General features: G+C 37.9%; 1 protein-coding gene and 1 long non-coding RNA gene across 2 annotated transcripts in view; one reads left to right on the forward strand and one right to left on the reverse strand.

The window, feature by feature from the left end:
- Positions 1–11,466, reverse strand: part of LOC142101845 (uncharacterized) — a 464,827-nt gene extending 453,361 nt beyond the window's left edge. Inside the window, exon 1 of the long non-coding RNA XR_012679152.1 lies at positions 11,367–11,466. This is a non-coding gene — a long non-coding RNA (uncharacterized LOC142101845). The remainder of the gene's footprint in view (positions 1–11,366) is intronic.
- On the forward strand, positions 1–22,774 carry SYT4 (synaptotagmin 4). The gene is made up of 5 exons (XM_075186280.1): positions 1–105; positions 211–337; positions 3,813–4,624; positions 5,036–5,156; positions 18,947–22,774. The coding sequence occupies exons 2-5, from the start codon at positions 301–303 to the stop codon at positions 19,252–19,254; spliced, it is 1,278 nt and encodes a 425-aa protein (XP_075042381.1). The 5' UTR covers positions 1–105; positions 211–300; the 3' UTR covers positions 19,255–22,774.
- The last annotated feature ends 275 nt before the right edge of the window (positions 22,775–23,049 follow it).

Consider the following 23,049-nt stretch of genomic DNA (forward strand, 5'->3'; position numbering starts at 1 on the left):
AAGGTTCTGCTGATTCCAGCCTTGGAGCGTCAGCAGTGCGTCAGTTTGGCCAGCAGCCGCGTCTGCAGCTGGAACGGGCAGACGGAACGGACACGCAGAGCTGAGGTTAGCTGCAGTCAGCGCAGGGAAGCAAGTCAGCCCCTCCTCACACTGAGATCTAGTGGATACCGACAGATCTCAGCTCTCTCTCTCTCTCTGCCATTTTCTCAGGCTGCTCACAGACGTTGGTTGCAACGGGGGGACGGAGGAGAGAAGGAAGCAGAACACATTTCAGCACCTTGGACAGCGGAGCCAGCAAAGATGGCTCCAATTACTTCCACTAGCGGGGAGGTTTATGGTAAGCAAGTTTTCTTCCTAACTCCTGGGTGTAGACCCCCCAAAGCAATATATAGCACAAGGATTTCAATAGTATTTAAACAGAAAATGTTATGTTTCTCTCCAAACAGTAGCCAGTTTGGATGGGTGAGGTTTCATATGACGTTTTTCAATCTAAAAATAAAAATGTGTATTGATATGTATCAATTTCCACTCTCTTTATAGCTGGTATTAAGTATATATTATGCACTAGGGTCTGTTCTTGTCCCTATTGCTAGATACGCCATCTCTGGGAAGCTGGAGGGGTGTGGGGCTACCAGATGACTGTGTCATTCTCTCTTCTTCTTTTTTAGAGACAGATGCATTTAAGTTTTTAGGATGTTGTTTGGAATGTGTTTCAGTTTGCAGCCGTATTGAAATGTACAGTTTATGTCTGGGAATGGCAGAAAGCAGCTGAGTATTAAACATACTAATCTACAAACAGCTTTCAACATTTAGATGTTTCCCAGTAATGGAAGTTTTGGAAAGATAGTAAAATACATTACAAAATGTCTGTGTGGATTATTATGGATGTGTTTATAGTAACTTCATCTTTGATCTACTGCGAAGAGAATATAAAGTCAGTGGAGAATCACTGCTGTGTTAGAAGAATGATTCTGCCTCACATTTTATCTTTCTAACCATGATTCATTGCATCCAAATGTAAAGGGCTAATGCATCCAATCTCAGTGACGTCATGAGATATCAACAACTAAAAATAGCTTTGCTGAACGTACTGTAGAGCACATCTGCTAATGTTCAGGTAGCTGGACTCTGCTCCTATTACTCTAATAATGTTATTCATGTTTAACTGTTACACCACCAAAATAAGTGTGTATTAGATGCATGCGTGTCGTGAACTTAGCCCCAACTAGGTGTGGGAATAAGCTCAGGGTAAAGAGGAGGGATGGGGAATGGAAGGAGATGGCAGTGCGTAGCCTAATTGGCATTAGAGGGAGTTATTACTTTGAAACAGGAACTGAAGTGAAGATGTTGAAGGGGTTAATTTGGGGGGAATAATTACATTCCCTTCTACAATACACAACGCAGACCAGCTCAAGGAAACGCAAACTTCCACAGGCTCTCAGTCTACATCTCAGACTTCAACTCCACGGCAGAACAAAGACTAGTGTCCCTCCTGGGAGACGAGAACAACCACAATGGTACTACAGGTGGAGCAGACTTTATAGCAGCATTTAGGTCGATCTACAAACCAATGAACTTGACTAGATAGAGGATCACAATTTAACCCCTGACCAAATGAATGGGCATCACCTCTGACATGCTGCAACACCTGTACTGCTGTGTAACACTGACACTGCACTGCAGACTACTCCACCTGTAAATGTGCAATATGTCAGCCTTATTAGTGTTAGGAATACCGATGATATATCAATGCCTCGTCAATCGCTTCCCCTTGCTAAATTTGCAATGCTGTCTAATGACGGTTAAAAGCTTACCTAATTGAGAGTGACTAGAGGCACATCATCATCATCATCAACATCATCATTATTTATTTATATAGCGCCAGCAGATTCCGTAGCGCTTTGGGAACAAACATTAATAAGACAATACTGGGTAATACATACAGACGGAGAGGTCAGAGAACCCTACTCGCAAGCTTACAATCTATAGAACATGAAAGGGTTAAACTCTACTACAGCTGTGGGATAAATAAGGGGTTTATAAAGTTTATAAATGTTTATGCTAAGAAACAGCTGAAGGAGTTAGAGTAATGAACGGAGCTGTGGGAATGAGTTTAAGAGCACTATCGTAGAGAAGCATCAAGATGATGACATTTATGTAGATTTATGTAAATTAAAAGGTTAAAATATGAGCTAAGATGCAGCTTCTCTTCATTACCTCCACTCTTTAGGTCATGCGTCGCTAAGTTCTGGAACCATTGCTGTGGGAGATGGGGGAGGGATAACGTACATTGATTCCATCGCTGCTGTATTGTGATCTTGTCTGTGCGCTGTGTGTACATGTTCATCAGTCAGTGTGCCCTAGTAGTCCTATCCCTATTTGTGAGATTACAGCTCTACGTACCGAACATGGGGCTGTTTGGGTATAAGGTTATTTTTTGTCAGTATTATAAGACCCACTGTCTATACAGAAGCCACCATCATAGGGTATATATAAAACTGCTACAACTATAGTCACATTTCCTCCTCTCTCAGAGTGTGTGTTCCAATTCTCCTACATAAGTGTGCTTGAACCAAGCCTTGGCAATGCAGACACAGAATGAATGTATCTATAACTGCTCATGTTAACAAGGGAGTGGACAAAAGACTCTTAAAGGAATACAGTGTATCTGTAAAAAATACTTGGGAGTGGTACTTGCAATCAATACTATGGGACAGGAAAGAGTTTATTGGGATAAGATGTTGCCTCTAGAAAAGGCTAGGAAATTATTGTCATGGCAAGTAATATACAGTACATGCCACACCCCTCTCCTACGCCCTACGCAGTCTTTGTAAGGAAAAAATATAGGGCAACTTTATACTCTGTTGAGCATATCTGATTAGTTATAAGATCTTATATGTTTAAATCAATGGCAGAATAAATAGCAGTTGAATGAAGATATATTATTCATACTTAAAACTAAAGTGCATTTTGAGTTATTTTATATTCTTAGTTTGCAAGCTGTATATGAAACCATGCCGATATTTTGTAGTTGAAGGAGGTGGAATATGTAACTTTAAAAATGAACATATCGCTTTGCTTTTATGTTTTTGCATAATATTTGTTAGAAAATATTATTTGTTTGTGCTTTGTTTCTCTAATCACAGCAGAATGTAACATGGCATAAATTATGGGTATTTTAATATAAGGTTCTAGATGTGATAACTGAATGTATTTATCAAATCATACACTCTATGCCTGTATGTGTTAATTTATGCAATCAGATCACAGAGAAGATAACACTCTTCTGCATAATGCTGTTTCCTGTTAGCATTGAGTATATAACAATACACTGAGATGTTCTATTGTTTATTACGGTATAAATAGTCTATATGCTTTTAAGTCTACAAAATGGAGACTATACTGCCTCATAGCTGCAGCTTTTTTTATTTTAAATTGTATTTATTCATGTTTGTTATATTTTTAAAACATTTATTTTTTTTAACCAAAGAGAATCTCATACTCTTAAGCTCATATTTAAAAGGTAATTAAACTGTGTTTTTTTTATTACATGTAAACATGCGATTTAAGCTTTTTAAGTTATATTTAAACTCATCTGTTACTTCTAAGTACTAAAAAGCAAAATAAAAACTAAATACTAGTTTTTATAAAAGATGAAGCAGTACAAAGAATCAACAGCAGGTGGAGCATATATTCTGTTTTATGTGCCATGATAATTTCTCTACCTAAAGGATGAATTATTTTTAGAGTGTGCTACCTGCATCTTTTACGTTTTGCACTTAACTATTATTTTCTATATGTATTATTTTTAGATGAAATCCCCACAATGGTTGGACTCATAAGTGCATTTGGACTTGTGTTTACAGTGTCACTATTTTCCTGGATCTGTTGTCAGCGTAAATCAACAAAGTCCAACAAAACTCCTCCTTATAAGTTCGTACATGTGTTAAAAGGCGTTGATATATACCCTGAAAGTCTAAATAACAAAAAGAAATTTGGGGCAGATGAAAAGACAGAATTATCGCCCAAATCGCTTATATCAAAGACATCTCTGCATCTCGATCTGGAGAAAAGAGACTTGAATGGCAATTTTCCTAAAGCCAATAAAGTCAGAAGCTCACCAGACCTTGATGATCTCTCACAGCCTCAATTACCAGAAAGAGACAAAGAGTCAATATCTCCCGAGAGCATCAAGTCCAGCTCCTCTCTGTCATCTGTGGACAAACAAGACAAACTCGGAACACTTTTCTTCTCACTAGAGTACAACTTTGAGAAGAAAGCGTTTGTGGTGAACATCAAGGAGGCCAGGTCTCTCCCGGCCATGGACGAACAATCAATGACATCCGATCCTTACATCAAAATGACCATTCTTCCAGAGAAAAAGCACAAGGTTAAAACAAGAGTCCTCCGGAAGACCCTCGACCCGGCTTTCGATGAGACCTTCACATTTTATGGAATTCCATACAGCCAGGTGCAAGATTTGGTCCTACACTTCATGATCCTCAGTTTTGACAGGTTCTCCAGAGACGACGTCATTGGTGAAGTCCACTTTCCTCTCTCTGGAATTGAGTTGTCTGACGGAAGAGTGCTGATGAACAGGGAAATCAATAAAAGGAATGTTCGGGTAATATGCCAAATTATTACATAGTTATTGTAACTGAGTTTGTTTATTGATCCAATTTCTGACATTAAGATATTTCGATGTTCGTATTTAAACAATTTTATTGACTTAAGTTACAACGCAGTATGTATATTTTATAATTGACTTATATTATATACTCTTCGGGCAATAATAAATAATCTGTATAAATAATATATAAACAGTCAACACTTACAACAAATATAGTGTACTATTAGACAGTATGATGTCACAATCACCAATAAAAAATGACTTGTAGTACACAGTAATATGTGTGTATATATAAGCTTCTGATTATTGTGTAATATTGTGTCCTACTGGTCAGTAACGCATTGTATTATAGACTTGTTGTGACAGTATTGTATATTTAAAGGGATGCATTGTATTCACTTGTAGAAGTCATCAGGACGTGGGGAATTGCTGATCTCTCTATGCTACCAGTCTACGACGACCACCTTAACAGTCGTGGTGCTGAAGGCGCGCCATTTGCCGAAAGCTGACATATCTGGCGTCTCAGGTACTAATTCAGATTTGCAAGTTGTGCGCATATACTTCAGTGTGATTGATTTGTTGTTCATTCATGTTTTTCTTTATATAATATCTTATTATTAAGCATGCTATACATAAAACGTTTTTTTAATCAATGTAAAACTTCAGATATAAACAAAAAAACTATTTTGTTTATGTATCCAGTGTAAACTGTTTCAGGAATGCCTTTCGGTACCATATAGTAATACATATGTGTTTACTAAGTTTACAGATGATTTTTGTTCTAATGTACAGTAATTTAGATGGAAAGGGGGAGATGTAAATGCTGCGTTTTATATTCAGAGATAGAAATCTCTCTACCACCAATCATTTTGTCTGGAACTCTATGACTAAATCACTGATTAAGGACAATTTTCCAAAACACGTTCCTGTAATTATGATGGAGGAGACTTTACTGGAGCAATTGACTCACTGATCGATCATACCTTTTCCTTAAGGTGTGTTTTTGTGTGTATGTGTGTTTGTGTGTCTGTCTGTTTGTATGTATGTGTGTGTGTGTGTCTGTATGTATGTGTGTGTGTGTATGTGTGTGTGTCTGTCTGTGTGTATATGAGACGTTCACTGAAGACTGCTCTATCTGTATATATAATTACATAGAAAGTGCAGAGCCCCCCCCCCCCTTTTGTAGATTGATTATTACACTACTATATATCACTGCATAATAGCCATTCTTTAGTCAGACATTAGTCAGCCAAATGGCACTTGCCCGTGAGAGGGTAACGCCCACCACTTGGTGATATGACTCATCCCTGTTTTAACTTGATATCAGACCTGGAAAAAATTTAAATAGGGTGAGGGGTGAGAATCCTGTCTCAGAGTATTACAACATGCAGCATTCCACCTCATTGGTGGGAGATAAAGTTTAATAATCAAGTGGACCAGTGTTTATGCATATCTTGTACACATTTTTGGGAAGATTAGTGTAGGGCAGTAAATACCTATTGATGATTTTTTTATTTATTTAAAAAAAAAAAATATGATTTTCTGGCCACACAACCATTTTAGCACTTTACTAGTATAATATATGGCCACTGGGTGGTGCTGTAGATCCCTTCAATTCTTCCATTGGCTAGTTGCTTAGTGTTAGTATTAGTGCTATATATAATGCGTGTGCTGGATTGAGACTAATTGCAGAACCCAATCGCAATGATAGATGGCACCTAATAGGTTCTTATTCTTATCATTACATTATTAGGATCCTGCTGTCATATCCTGGTTTAAGAGGGATATGGTTAGCGAGACATAAGGGAAGGGGCAACTGTGCTTGCTAAATTAAGGCTGTTGTTGCTTGATAAAGGCTCTACGAGTGTTAGTGCGATGATGACACCAGATTGACGGACAATTCAAGGTCATTGGATGATTGAAAAGAGCGATTTTGGGAAAATTGCTGTTTTGTTCTTTTGCAATTGTTCCACATGATTACTATAGGGCCACATTGTAATAGCTGAATATATACAGCATTAATTTCAATTAATGATAATCAAGCCCCTTACCCATTATATGTCATATGTGTTCTAAATCACTGATCTGGCAACCGTAGCCAAGAATCACTGTTTAATTAGCATGATTTGGTATGTGACCCAGTTAAGTTACCGAAGATGAGGTATTAGAAACTATGGCAGTAATGTACACTGCGATACTGGTTTGCTAGAACATGGCCTGCTACTCGGTGCTAATTATAGACACATTGTGTGTTCAAAGCCTTCTTTAATAATTAGCATGCCCTCAATGCATGACCATGATGGACCAGTATCTGCTTCCATCAGAGTATATACACAGAGGGCCTGATTCATTAAGGAACTTAAATTAAGAAGTTTCTTATTTAAGTCTCCTGGACAAAACAATGTTACAATGCAAGGGGTGCAAATTAGTTTTCTATTTTGCACATAAGTTAAATACTGTCAGTTTTTTCATGTAGCACACAAATACTTGATAGCTTATTTGTACACTGAAATTTAAAGTTGATAATTGTGTGCTACATGAATAAACAGTCAGTATTTAACTTATGTGCAAAACAGAAAACTAACTTTCACCCCTTGCATTGTAACATGGTTTTGTCCAGGAGACTTAAATAAGAAACTTCATAATTTTAGTTCCTTAATGAATCAGAGTGTTTACTAGAAGTTGGAAATATTGTTTGAGAGCCCCCTGATCTAATTCCTTATTGTTATGATGACATTATACTGAACTCGTCATTGCTGAAAACCTTGTATTTAGATGTGCTGAGATGAACACTTCACACAATCCTAAGATCTATTTTTCCCCGCAAAAAATAATTTTAGATATACTTTCTAAAGTTTTAACTAATTACCTTGAGTGATGGTTCAAGTCACAAATGACTCAGAAAATAAAATAAAATAATAGTTGGACCTGAATATCATTGTGACATGAGATGAAGCCCCCCTAATTTTGGTTTTGAAGGTAAGTGCATTCACTCAGAAGGTTTATTCAATGTTAGTAACAGTAAACATATCACCTGAAAGTTCTTCATGTGATACATTTTGATCCTGTGTGAATCCTTAGAATGCTATACATTGTGACAAATAAAATCGTTGGATACATTAAATGGCAAAAGCCATGTGATGCAAACATATTATTACTGTTGTATAAGTAAAAAGTTAGAACACATGTTTAATATGTGGTACAGTTTTGAGCACCACACTGTGAGAGGGAGAAAGAAGAACTCAACAGTTGTCTAGAGGTTGGCAACCTCAGTAATAAATGGAATGGAAAAGTTACAATATAAAGAGAGTTTAAAAAAGCTAGGCTTGTTAACCTTAGAAATAAGACACATTAGAAGTGACCAGATTAATTTGTATAAATATGTTCAAGGCCAATGCAAAGATTCGACTAATTAACGTTTAATACCAAGAACCATACAGAAGATAAGTTATCATGCATGAATGCCCCAAAACTCAGCCTCAAAATATGTAAACATTTGCTAATTTTCTATTTTGACCAGCAAATAAACTCAATGGGGCAGAAACACACCTGAAATACCAATAAGATGCATATTGGCTAAAGCAGGGAAATCTAGAAATGTGTTAATATTGCTCAACTTGGTAATTTATTGGAAAAGCATAAGGTTGTTGTGCAATATTTCTGAAATTGATTTCTCCAATCCACAGGAAGAGGTCATCATGAAGCTTTCCTTTTTGTCAGGTGCACATTTATGAAAAGTGCTCCATGATGCATCCTACTGTAGTTATTCATCAGTGTTGGTTGATTGGGGGCTGGTTTGGAGTTTTCCAGCGAATTATTGTAATTATTAACTGATGATGATTAAAAACTTAGCATTTTAACATCAGAACTGTCATCAGGTATAGCTTCAATACCATAGCGATCAACATCTACATCATCAATCTTATCACCATTAGTGAAGACAGCAATGTTAGATGTAAATGTACACAACTATTGGGTAAATTTATCAAGCTGAGGGTTTGAAAAAGTGGAGATGTTGCCTATAGCAGCAAATCAGATTATACTTATCATTTATTTAGTACATTCTACAAAATGACAGCTAGAATCTTATTGGTTGCTATAGGCAACAGCTCCACTTTTACAAACCCGCAGCTTGATAAATTTACCCCTATGTTTCTTTCCCTATATTGGATTGTTGATGTTCCAAGTTTTGTTCCCTGGCGACCTTGACTGACCTTTTGTGATCACACTATGTACTTGACCTTTGAATTGTTCATGTGAAAAAAAACTACAAACCAAATATTTTTCACTTGCAATGGGCCTTGTAGATGAAAAATTGCTTGCATTTCTTCAATTGGAAGTTTCCTTGGTGCTTGTTATGAGACTGTCTGGTATAGAATTATCAGTTTCACTAACTCATGTTATAAATTACTTTTTCCTCACAGTAAAATGATTCTCTTGGAGGTGGGGGGGTTGAATTATTCTCAGGTGAGGACGGTGGGACAGACTTATTTTTCTTTTCTGCTTATATGCCTGCAGAGCAGGAGCTGCATCTAATTTCATGACTGCTTCCTCTTCATCATCTCCGCTTGACAAAACTTTGCAAGCACTTTGTGAAAATTGGTTGTCGAATGTAATTTAATTTTATGAGGCATTGTCACCAGTACAAAGAAATGCAGATTGCTTCATGTTGTGTACAACTCGTAAATGTTTTCATCTATTTGTATAGTGTCACCACGTTAGGCAGACCTTTCCACAGAATCATTTACATCAGTCTCTGCCCCACAGTATAAATTCCATACCGTACAAACCAACGTTCTTGTGTTCGGCACACACACACACACACACACACAAACACCCCCCACCCCATTTTTGTCAGAGACCAGTTAACCTACCAGTATATTTTTGTACTATGGAAGGGACCTGGACCACCTATACAAACTACACACACAGATAGTGCCCTGGTCAGAATCGAACTATGGTCCCAGCTCTGTGAGGAATCATTGTTAACCACTCTGGTATGATGCCACCAATGGCTGAGCCACCATGCCGTCGTAATATTTTCTCTTCATCCTTATCCTTACATTCTTGTGAATAGTCATTGATACTTCATTATAATTCTAGATATAAATGGTTTTATTGCTGCACCTGAAATACTAACCTCAACGTCCACTAAAGTGTGACTACGTAAAGAAACTTTTTAATTGATAAAGAGATGATAAAGTTTCAAAAATTTAATTACCATTTGAACTACCAACATGGGCAACCAGTCCATAATTTGATGTATATGACGCTACTGTACAAAAGCATCAATTTGGCTTGAAGGAAAGTTTGCCACCTGTTTTTGCAGACATTTCTTGACACAAGTCATCATTCTCTATAATAACAGCCAATACAAGTAAAATAAATATTGTAGTTTCATAGTGAAATTTAATTATATCTTTAAATCATACTTGCCAACTCTCCCGGAATTTCCGGGAGGTTCCCGAATTTCGGTGAGTCCTCCTGGACTCCTTTGAGAGTAGGCATCCTCCCGGAGGTGATATAGATGGAGCTTAATGACGCAATTTTGGGACATTAAGCCCTCCCCTAATGGGGGTGGGGCTACAGTGATGCAATGGTGTCTCCCTGCCCCCTCCTAGCCCCTGTCACATGACCTCTCCTCCCGGATATCCCACAGGAGAGGTTTGAAAGTGGGCACATATGCTTTAACTTTAATTTTATAGATTGTAAGCTTGTGTTCTGGGTCCTCTTACCTCCCTGTTCACCTGTCTTGCCCAGCATTATTTTATAGTGTGTTTGCTCCCAATTGTACAGATTTTGCTGGCGCTATATAAATAAATGTTGATGTCAATGATGAATTATATTGGATGGACTGATAGACTAGTGATTATTACAGCAATGCTTGGGTCATTGTGTTGTTAAAAATATACCATGATATCAAAACTTATGTTTGCATTTGACACCTATATAGCTAGTGGCACTAAGGGTTAGTTCTTAAAACAAATGGTGTTTTATACAAGTCATTAGATAGGTAAACTGACTGATATAGCAACGTGTTTGTTTGTGTACCTAGATAGGCAGTGGGGCTAATTAATGTAAACAATTGTGTATTGTGGAAGTAAATGTGTTTTGCAAAATATACCACAGGCCATGACAAAGAACTGCCTGTATATTTTGATACCTGTGGAGATAATGACTGATGTTAAGTGCAGAAAACATTTGTGCATTGTACTTTTCATCGTGTTACAGTGAGGGTGTAAAATGTGTATAAGAAAAAAAGGAGAAGAGATAAATCAGGCAGATAATGCTGTTTTGCGGATTATAAATTTATATATATATACAAGTTAACCCGTGCATGATACTCATGGATTCTAGTCAAATCAAGCTACTTAAGGTCTTAAAAAGGTTCTTGTCATGCATTTGGGCCTAGCCCAGGCCTCCTCAGGGGAAGAGCGTTACTTCCCGATGCAAGCGGCCTTTTTAATGTATGTTCATGAGGTAAAATTACCTCACGAAAATGAGTTTGACCCCTCAACTCGTAAATTTAGCCTTTACTACCCCTCCCACGGGGGGAAGGGGGGATGATGGAAGTTAACTGACTTGACTATTCTAATTTTTTTGTCAAATAATGGCAGTATACCAAATTTCAGGTCAATTGGATGAGCCCTTTCTGAGAAAATAGTTTTTTCCACACACACACACACACACACACACGCCTCTACACATGTGTGTTCATGAGGTAAAATGACCTCACGAAAATGAGTTTGAGCCCTACCAAATTTCAGCCCTTTTTGAATTTTTTTTCCCACACACACTAAGAATTTAGTAGGTCAGTGTATAACTCTGCCCAGCAGGTGGCGCTGAAACTTGTTTTTTTTTTCCCACACACAGACACCACTAAGCATTTATATATTAGATATATGTAGCAAATGCCGCGCACTTATGTGTGTACTGTAGTCTGTGAAGATCACATTCACAGACAGCTCCCACAGACATTCCACGAAGGAACGTGATTTGCTGCAGACACCTGTGATATTCCTTGATGCTTGCTGATTGGCTGATTTTCCTTCGATGCCCTGTGATTGGTCTGATTCTGCAATGCACCTTAAATAATCTCCACATTTTTGGTAAATCAAGAAGTATTTGAAAATTAATATCGCCAAAGTTCACCAATGGTGAACCTCTGAGAGTTGGAGGAATTTCAGAATATAATAAATGATGTCTCCCGTGTCTAATCGTCCGTTGTGAATGGAAGAAAGGCTGTTTCACCATCCGCATAGGTAGGGGTTCTTTGCTGCAAAGGTGGTTAGACTGTGTAATTCGTTACCACATGAGGGTGTGGCAACTAACAACATTTTTAATAAGACATTAGATTACTTTCTTCTTTCAAAAAATGGTATTTATATATTTATTTATTGCCATGTTTTGGGTGTCATGAAGGATTTTAAACCCCCCTATGAGGTAAATTAACAGCTGATGCACTGGGTTTTTTATTTTGTTGTCTGCTGGATCACCACAGGTAGAACTTATGAAATAAGCAGCGCAGTTGTCCTAGTATAGCGGACAGTTCCCTATTTTTCTGAAAAAAAGTAAAAGGTAAAATACACTTTAATTTAATAAAGTTTCTCCCAAAGCCACTTTACAAAGTGGCTAAAAGATATTTTTTTCTTGATCCATCATGGTCCAAACAAAAAAAAATAAAAAAAATAGAAGAACAACTGACCCAACAAACTAACACTGACCACACTACATGATCAAAGCAGGGACTTCTCTCTACTCAGCTTTGCCAGCAGTTGGCCAGTGTGTAAAAACATGTGTGACTGGTTCCTGAGGGAACCACAGGAGGGTTGAGAAGAGCCACAGTATTTTTCAGCATGACACTGCTACCCTGTTGGGGAGCATGCTGTTTTTTGTTCCCCCTTTAGAGACCTCAACCTTGTACTGAACAGTCTAGGTTTCACTATGGAAGGGGACTGCATGTTTATGTTCTCCATGTTCTCCATGTTGTAGCTGAAACCAGCCCAGGCTGTCACTGCAAAATTTTAAATTATTTGTTTGCACAGTATAGTATGTATGAAAACCATCTTTTCACTATTTATTTCTTAACCGCGCTTTAAACAATGCCTGTCCTGTGAAGAAGCGGTCAGCACTAAAATTGCTTGGTGAGGGGTCTGATTCTATTCTCACTTTGGGCCAGTCTCTATAGGAAATAATGGAAGAGCAGCGTAGACTATCACCATTTCTCTCTGCTTTGTAAACAAAGATGGGGTTTCCCAATTCTCCATTGGGTATTATTGTTTAGAAACATTTTTTGACAACTGAACACTTATTCACATATTAATTTGATGAATCTCTGAAATTTGGCCAAATATGCTCTATGCAGCATATAAAAAGTAGATTTAATGTTTGGGATATGAGATTTCTGGAGAGAATTTTCTGCTTTGAAGGAAAATGCAACCCCCTTTTTTGTTCCGCAAAAGGACTTCATACTTAATAACTTTGGAATGAGATAGGGGGTCGTGGCCAGGTCACAATATGGGCATGGCCACATATTCAGGGAGTGTCTCTAGCACTTTGAAGGATAGACTGGCCCTCATACCCCACCCCTCCCCTTTCATCCTAACAGCCATTCATTGTCATGCACCTGCGGCGGGTCCACGTTGTGCCACTTCTCTGCTATACTGCCCAGTTTTCCCTCTCATGAGACAAAGATGTCTTTGATATGTTAAAGATCGGATCTGATTCTGTAATTTTAATGGGACACAATTTGCACCTTCCATTTGCACTTCTGTGGAAAAGCTATCTTCTGTGCACACTATGACCAAGGTAATAGAAAGCTTTAAACACACAACAGTGAAACATAAATATAGACAGTCCCAATGCCTTGTGGTTATTTTAGGATCAAATGAGCAGTCTTTTTGGACAAAAACAAAAATTGTAAATGAACAAGTGGATGTTTGTAAAGTGTTAGCAGGTATTTTAAAATGATGTTTCACTCTTTCCAACATGTATGTTTTTAGGGGTAACCGTAAACCCATTTACCTGCGCAGAGATTGATTTTCAATACCAAGGGCTGGGTATCTTGCAAAGCACTAGAAGGACAAGTAGGTGTATTTGTAAATATGGAAGCAGTTGTGGGTCTATTTTTTTGAAGTTCATAGCTGACCCTTATTATGAGTAATTTTTTTACCAAAACTAAGCAGCTGCATGGCCCATTTAGTTGTGTGTAAACACAAACACGCCTAGCCCATAATCTGCTTTTGGGTGCTGATGACATAAAATGGGAAGGGACCTACTTTGCAGCACTATAGGTGCACCCAAAAATGTGAATGGTGAAAGAGTACAAATGCCACCTGAATGCCTACTACTGCCATCGGGCCATCGGGCCATCGGGCCATCGGGCTACCTCCTTCAGCAGTGTCAATGTCTCCTAAAATACAGTTTATTCCAGGCTCATTTGTATCTTACATTAATTATGATAGTGAGGGGTCATCGTGACAGTCTTTATCAAATGTGTCCTTTTGTGTGTTTGAATGTTCTTATTACATTATTATTGTGTGCATATGAATGTACCTTGATGGTTTAGAAGTCATCCCATTGAAGGTATAATCTGGTTCTAGATTACCAATATCTCTTGAGGACGGATAGCAGATGTGTATGCAAATATAAGCGAATTAAATCATAAAACAGAATCTGTGTTATAGGCATATTTTTTTCTAAATGAACCTTATAATCTTTGAAGTGGAAAATAAAACAAAATTGGATACATCGACATGCTACCTTTTTAAATCAGCAACACATAGAGTTTTCTTCACGGAACTGAAATATTGATTGTTTCGAAAAAATCTTTGATTAATTACTTTGTGTTCGATGTATAAATACAATGTACAAGGCAGCGTGCTGATTGCTAATTTTGCCTAATTCTCACAGCAAGCAATCAATTCTATGAACATTGGCATGCGACTTAAACATACATTAGCACAGAGAATAATCTGTATAATATGCCATGGAAAGAATGTACTGTAGTTGATTTTTATTCTTGATTACTCTTGTTTTTCTTTGCATATAAATAAAGCTCTTTTCCAGTTACAGACATATTTTTTATTTTTAAAGTGTGATCTAAAAGGTTATGTTGAACATTCTAGAGTGAATATTAAATTCCAAAGAATTTGTACTTATCTTCTATGTACAATAATCCCTCTACCCCCTCTGTTACTAAATTGCAATGACCAGTGAGAGGGTCTCTTGTCAAGACATCACAGCTGAACATCGTTGAGTAGTAATATAAAAGATTTATTATTTCATGCAGGATTGCTGGAATGGCTATAATATATACAATCATATATTGCCCTTGCCATACAACCCACTCCCAATTAGGAGGTGGGCAGGAATGTTTAAAAATAATAACAATAGATATGTCACCCTACCCTTTCATAATGGTCGGGGAGTTCTTGCCAGCCCTACCTGATGTGTGGGGCCAGATGAATATTATATACCCATACTCTGGGATGAGTCTTTCACTCTCCTTCAAGAAAGTGGGGGATGACTTGCCACCCTGCTGGGAGCTTACGGGTGAACAGAATGTTCTTCAACCTCCTGTTGTGGTGTTTGGTCTGTCAGAGTTTCCTTCAGTTTCCAAGTCCCTTTTGATGGTGTTGGAAATTATACTCACTGACACATTGGCCCTCTTTGCAATTTCTCTAAATGAAACACCTATACTTTTAAGGGTTATAATGGTCTTTCTGTCTTACTTTGTTAGTTGCCTTTTGTTCGCCATTCTGATACAATGCTTAAAACCCACGTTGCCTCTTTGCCACCTTCAACTCACTTTTCTGCCCACCTGCATCTCCTCCTCCTTCATCCGGCACAGCCCATGATTTTACCACCTACTTCAAAGACAAAATCGACACCATTCAAAAGGATATTTTCTCATGCCAAATTCCAAACACTTCACCCACTCTACCCAGCTTCAACTACACTCCCAAATCAACCCCTCTTCAACCTGCCTCTTTCCACTGGCAGATTTCCATCCTTCTCTAAACATGCTAGTCTCACCAATTCTAAAGAAACCATCTCTCGATCCAGCCTCTCTTTCCAACTACCACCCTATTTCTCCTTCTCTTTGCCACCTAACTACTTGAGCGATTAGTGTACAAACGCCTGTCTCACTATCTCTCCTCTCACTCCATTTTTGACTCTCTGCAATCAGGCTTGCCCCTAAAGTGATCAAAGATCTACTGACTGCAAAGGGTCATTTCTCCATACTATTTTTCCTGGACCTCACTGCTGCATTTGACACTGTTGATCACCCTCTTCTCCTGCACACCCTTCATTACATTGATGTTTTGACACAGTTCTTTTCTGGTTTACTTCCTTCCCATCGAACCACTCCTTTAGCATTTCTACCTCTGGCACATCCTCCCCTCCACTCCCACTATCTGTTGGAGTCCCACAAGGCTCTGTTCTTGGCCCTTTTATTTTTTTTCATTGTACACCTCTTCTATTGGAGCACTAATTTGTTCATTCGGCAAATACCACCTCTATGTTGATAAAACCCTAATCTAGATATCTTTCCCTGATCTCTCCCCTTCTGTACTATCTTGTGTAACCAACTGTCTTTCAACTAGCTCTATATGGATGTCCCAACGCTACCTAGAGCTCAATATATCCAAAACAGAGCTTATTATCTTCCCTCCTGCCAAAATCAACACCTCCTCTAAAATTTCCCTCACTGTCAATAACACCACAATTTCCTCAGTCTCATAAGCCTGCTGCCCTGGTGTCACACTTGACCCTGCCCTGCTTCATTCTTCACATCCAAGCTCTCTCTCAGCCCTATTGATTCCACCTTAAAAACATTGCCAGAATATGCCCTTTTCTTACTCTACATGCTACCAAAGCTCTTATCCATTCTCTAATCATCTCCCATCTTGACTACTGCAACTTCCTGTATATGGCATTCCAGACCCTCCACACTTCAATCCATCCTAAATGCTGCTGCAAGACTGATCTTCCTTGCTCACTGCTCCGCATCTGCTACATTACTTTACAAATTCCTTGTCTCCCTGTGTTCTCCAGAATCCAATTCAATTTACTTACCCTGACCTACAAAGCCCTCAACACCACCACCCTTTCATACATCTCATATCTCATATCAAAATACTCCCTCTCCCACCCTCTTAGATCTACCTCTGACCTATGTCTTGTCTCATCTCTGGTAACCACCTCTCACTCGCGCCTACAAGTCTTCTCCCGTGCTGCTCCCCACTTATGGAATTCCCTACCATGCTCAATCAGACTTTCCCACAGCCTTCAAATCTTTGGACATTCTCTAAAAAACCATCTCTTTTTTTAAAGCTTACCTTATCCCTGATAATACTATTCATACTAATACAATCTCACACCTGTCCCAATCTCCTGATCTACAATCACTCTTGTTTCAGCTGTGCCCTCTTCCACTTAGAATGTAAGCTCTCCAATGAGCAGGGTATTTCATACCCTTTGTTTTGATGTCTATATTTATTTTGTCTACCTTGTATGTCCTTGTTTTATGCATGTCCTGTTTTCCCTACTGTACGGCGCTGCGGAGCACTGTGGTGCCTTACAAATCTACGATAATAATAATAATAATAATAATAATAATGCTGGAAGACCTAACTTTCCTTATATTGGAGTTGATGGCTGCAGGAAAAACTATATATGTTCTTTTGACTATATACAGTCTTGTATTTCAACTACAAAATATTGTACCTTGATATTGACTTACTGTCACATATTTTAATTGTAGACAGAATGTTTCTCGGAATGCCATGGTATTTGGGGTTGCCATGATTCAGAAAAAACTACTTTTGAATATTTCCATCCAATGTATATGCTGTTTATATTTAGTATTATCTTCCGGCTCGATTTACTAAAATGGAAATGTGTGCTAAAACCATGCACATCTTTACCTGTAAATTCCAAAACCCAGCCTTGCATTTTTTTCCGTACTCTCCTGGTACTGCTGAATATTTTTTTTTTCTAAATTGTAGATAAATCCATATATAAAGTACTGTCTAAAAAGTAATTATTTATCAAGATTTCAGATATGTCTTTTATAATCAAATGCCTATGCATGTTAATTTTTACATGTGAGTTTCAGAAGGTTCCTTTTCACATCTTAAAGGCTACTTGCCTACTCTCCTGTAATTTCTGGAAGGTTCCCAAATTTCGAGGAGTCCTCCTGGACTCCCGAAAGTGTGGACACTCTCTTATCCTGGTGAAGGTAGGGCTTAATTATGCAATTCGAGTCATCCCGACAGCCCCCTGCTATGCCGTGAATCTTGGCATTATATAACAGGGGCGGAGTCACAGTGACGCATTGGTGTCTCCATGCCCCCTAACGCACTTCCCACCTGACCTCCCCTCCGGGATATCCCAGAGGGGACATTATAAAAATTTGCAGGTATGATTTTTTGCAAACCATAAATTATGAGGGCGCAGATAACTTTTGCGTGATTGTGGATCTGGCTGGAAATTTAGGTGGTGGAAATGATAAATGCATTACATCAAGGTGCAGCCTATTATGACTTTAGGGCCACCCCCTAGATTAATTTAATCTTTCTCTTTTTCTTCTAAACTGACCCATTGTTTAGCCTTATTTCTGTCTTAGATTAATCATAAGAGTGAGGACACATTAAGATCACAGTTTTTACATCTATCCCTATTATACATCTGAACGTTTTTTATTACATTGGATGAAATACACTTGAATTGCCACATGAGTGTGTGTTGAGCTGGCAAATACATCCCAACTACCCTTAAGTCTGGAGAAATCTGGGTCTGGGGCAGCACAGTGGCTAAGTGGTTAGCCCTTCTGCCTTACAGCACTGGGGTCATGAGTTAAATTCCCAACCATGGCGTTATCTGTGAGGAGATTGTATGTTCTCCCTGTGTTTGTGTGGGTTTCCTCCGGGTGCTCCGGTTTCCTCCCACACTCCAAAAACACACTGGTAGGTTAATTGGCTGCTAACAAATTGACCCTAGTCTGTGTGTATGTATGTGTGTTAGGGAAATTAGACTGTAATCCCCAATGGGGCAGGGACTGATGTGAGTGAGTTCTCTGTACAGCGCTGCAAAATTAGAGGCGCTATATAAATAAATGATGATGATGAAATATAACAACCAAAGGACAGTCAAAAGGGGACTGTCCCGCTGAAGTCTGGACTGTTATGAGGTGTGATAATGTGATGAATATATTTTAAACATGTACTTTTAACATTTTTTCTTGCATAAAATTGTTGGCAATTGAATACTTATTTTTAAATAGCATGTACTATCTTTATTGTGTTCCAGATCCATATGTGAAAGTGAATCTGTATCATGCAAAGAAAAGAATTTCCAAAAAGAAAACTCACGTGAAGAAGTGCACCCCTAATGCCGTGTTCAATGAACTGTTTGTGTTTGACATTCCATGTGACGGCTTGGATGACATAACTGTGGAATTCCTGGTGATGGATTCAGACAGGGGCTCCAGGAATGAGATTATCGGTCGATTAATCTTAGGGGCCTCAGCAGATGGAACAGGCGGAGAACATTGGAAGGAAATCTGTGAGCATCCTCGGAGACAAATTGCCAAGTGGCATATGTTGTGTGACGGTTAGCTGCCTAGAATTCAGTGGACTTAAAGCATCTTCATTTTTTTATTATTTATTTGCCATGTAAAATAAGAAGCTTGTAATTACATTTCTTTTTTTTATGTTAATACATGATCAATTGCGCAAAGAAAAACAAAACAACAGAGATGAAAATAATAAAGACAAAAATAAAATACAAAAATAATTAAGGGGGTGACCAAAAAAAAACAAAGTATGCCATGACTTTCTCTTTAATAATGAAGCTTTTTGCAATTTACAGAATTAAAATATATACAGCACCATTCTCCACCAGCTTGTCCTTCTGCAGAATTTTTCTCTTCTACTCTGCACATCGCCCATTTAGCCATTAGCAGCCATGGTTATTAACCGCTTTATGACTGGATGGATTCCTTCCCAATAAACCCAGGACCCTTGGTCAATCACTGACAGTCCAGGGCCATTATTGATGCACGGTAGTGAAGCCATTAGCACATCATCTCCGAGCAATCTGGGTGCTGAGATGATACCGAAATCCTATGGGCGGGCAAAAAGTGGATAAAGGTTGTAAGATGCACCCTAATCCTGCATGCTTATTCATTACCTCCCCTCTTCTTTTCTGTAATAACTGTTAAGGTGCCCACACATGTAATACGTTTATTCATTTTAATCAGAAATCTATCACTGAACAATTTTTACATAAACGGAGAGATAAAAATATGGGTAAATACTCTGGATCTAAAGAGATTAACCTAAATTGATTATTCAATTTGCCAACAAACATTTTTTTAAGTACTGGCTGATCGAAATACTCAAACATTGACGATCACATTTCTGAATGCGTTTATGGCTGGACCGCAATATTTATTTTGTCTTCATAAGGTTGTGATCGCTAGGATTTTGTTAAGTAAAAATCATTGCTTGCGTTTCTCATTTTAGATTGGAGAGAGATTTTCAGGGCCGGGCCTCCCATGAACAATAATAGTATTAAGAATTATTTTTAAACAAAAACTGTAAATTGCCAAAATCTTTTTGTAAAGGGGAAGGTAGCAGGATATATATCCTCCTTAAATAACTAACACAAGGGGGATTTAATACTGTTTGTTCAGTTCTTGCAACCTGATGAGAGCTGGGTAAAATCAATTTACAAGAGCAAAGTTTTTGAAAGAAACAAAAACATTTCTGGGTTACAAAGTTCTAAAGACAGCATAAATAACGACACTATACTCCATATCACTTTGCTGTGACGTCGACCTTCTCCTATGAAATCCATAGTGTCCGGAGAAAAGGACACTGATCAACCCAAAGAAAACCCAACGTAAATTGAACAACTTGCTTTACATAATGCATCTCACGCATTACTGTTCTCTTCGTGAATTGTTGTATGAAATTGTGATTTTAATACAGTATGTGATAAAATAAGCAAACACAAGATGAAGACTGCAAGGTATTTAAAGGGCTTGGACTCAGAATCAGCGGGTCTTGTCGGTGGTGTGAATCTGTGCACTATAAGAGTACAGTATGTAGCATACAGTATGTTATATTGAATTATTAACCGGTATGTCCCAATAACAAAATATGGGGTAGTAACTGTTTTGTGTCACTGGAATAAACAATAACAAAAAAAAAAATCTTAATTTCCAAATGTGTAGCAGATTTACATTCTAATGTCGTTTTGAATGTCCATGTTTTTTTTTTTAAACTGCACTATTGGTGTGTAAGTGTTACAAGATTTTGGGGGGGTTTTCTATATTTTTTTTCTAAGTGATGAAAAGGAAAGAGAGATGGATGATATTTTAAGAGAAAAGCACCATATTTTGTCATCTGTTTATGGAGGTTTAACATTTTTCCCTATATAAAAAAATGTATTATCAATGCTGAATTAGGGTGACTGGGCAACTCTTCCCCCCTAACCTAGTATGTATATGGCTTGATCATTTATTTGCAATTTATGGGACACAGTTTTCAATTTTACTGTACAACATATTTGGGTTGTATTAAAGATAAAGGCTATGCATTTTAGAATGTGATCATGTTTCTTTTATTGGGAAAAAATAACAATAATTTGAGAAAGAGGATTACTTTCTACCTCATTTCTCTCAATGGTTGGGGTGATGGACGAATGGAATGGGGCTCTTGGGAGACAACTGGAAAGACCGCTTTAGTTTTAGTTTAAATTCAGAGTCATTACAAACTTTAATAGAAAGATAAAGCTCACCCCTGATTGCACACTCATGCTTGTCCTGCTTAACATAATTAGTGAGAAATCAACAGCATACTGTCCCCCTAATCATGTTAAACAGCAATAAAAGAGACAATTTTTTGGAGTGGTGGAAGCAAGGTGTTATCCCTCCTAAGTCTTCTCCCCTAAAAGAATCTTTGGTCTTTCTACAAAATGTCCCTCCCCTGGGTTTTGGGAATGTTGTACACAGAGCAAACGCTACAATTAGGCAAACATATTTGGTGACCTAGGGTGCCAGTGGTTAGCGGGCATCTAAATCAAAGAATCAGTGGTAATGGGCTTGGAGGACCTAACACCTCACTCCCAGGAGGAGAAGACCCCGCTCCACCTCTCACCTCTCCAAACATGGTAAGAAGGGAGACATCATATATGATAGGCACCAGACATTGGAGGAACGCCTAGTGTGCCCAGTGCAAATACAAAGGGATGCTTTGAAATAGTTCTAATCACATCTGTTGCATCTGGTTGTTGGATAAACCATTTAGAAGTTATTTTACTTTTTCTTTGAACCAGTAATAAAAAAAATCTAAATTGATTTGGAACTTTTCACCTGATATCAGGGACTATTGCACAAACTGAAAGGATTTGGGGCCTGATTCATTAAGGATCTTAACTTGAGAAACTTTGTATTTCAGTCTCCTGACAAAACCATGTTACAATGCAAGGGGTACAAATTCGTTTTCTGTTTTGCACATAAGTTAAATACTGACTGTTTTTTCATGTAGCACACAAATACTTGATAGCTTATTTGTACACTGAAATTTAAAGTTGATATTTGTGTGCTACATGAAAAAACAGTCAGTATTTAACTTATGTGCAAAACAGAAATCTAAGTTGCACCCCTTGCATTGTAACATGGTTTTGTCCAGGAGACTGAAATAAGAAGTTTCTCAAGTTAAGATCCTTAATGAATCAGGCCCTTGCTCATCTTTAGTCATGAGTAAAATGAAAAAAGAAAAAAAATGAGCAAACAAGATAGAATTTCTGTCAAATACTACGCTGCACAAGACCCATGTTTTGTTTTTGGGTTTTTTTTAGTAATAAACCTTAATGGAATTACCCTGTAATGCTAAAAAAATCTTTCTATGCACTGTCGGTGGGGGTGTGGCGTGGCACTGAATATCCTCAAAAAAAGGATGCAGTCTAGACATAAATGAGACTTGGATTTTGTTGAAGACTAACATTTTACTGGTGCTGAAGCTGAGTGTTTATTTTTAATATTGATATTCCAAGGTGTTAGTGATTGTTACACAGTTACAGTCCACCCTGACTGGTCTTTATACTGTTAATAAAATTGTATCAGCAAGACACTGATGTACATTCTTTCTTGCTCCTTATTTACATATGTATAAGATTCATAAGTTCATGGATACCTGGTTCTCAAAGTCTTTCGCTTACACAAGGCCTTTAGTACTGCAGGCAACAACCAACTCCAATGTGAAGTGGTCCAAACTTTGCATCAGGACCAAACCTGAGCCCTTTTCACTATAGAGAACTTTTTATATAACAATCATCATCATCATCATTATAACTATATATAAGCTATGTGAATACATGCATAAGCGTCCTGTAAATAAAATTTA

The sequence above is a fragment of the Mixophyes fleayi genome, chromosome 1, assembly GCF_038048845.1.
Source record: "Mixophyes fleayi isolate aMixFle1 chromosome 1, aMixFle1.hap1, whole genome shotgun sequence".
NCBI lineage: Eukaryota > Metazoa > Chordata > Amphibia > Anura > Limnodynastidae > Mixophyes > Mixophyes fleayi.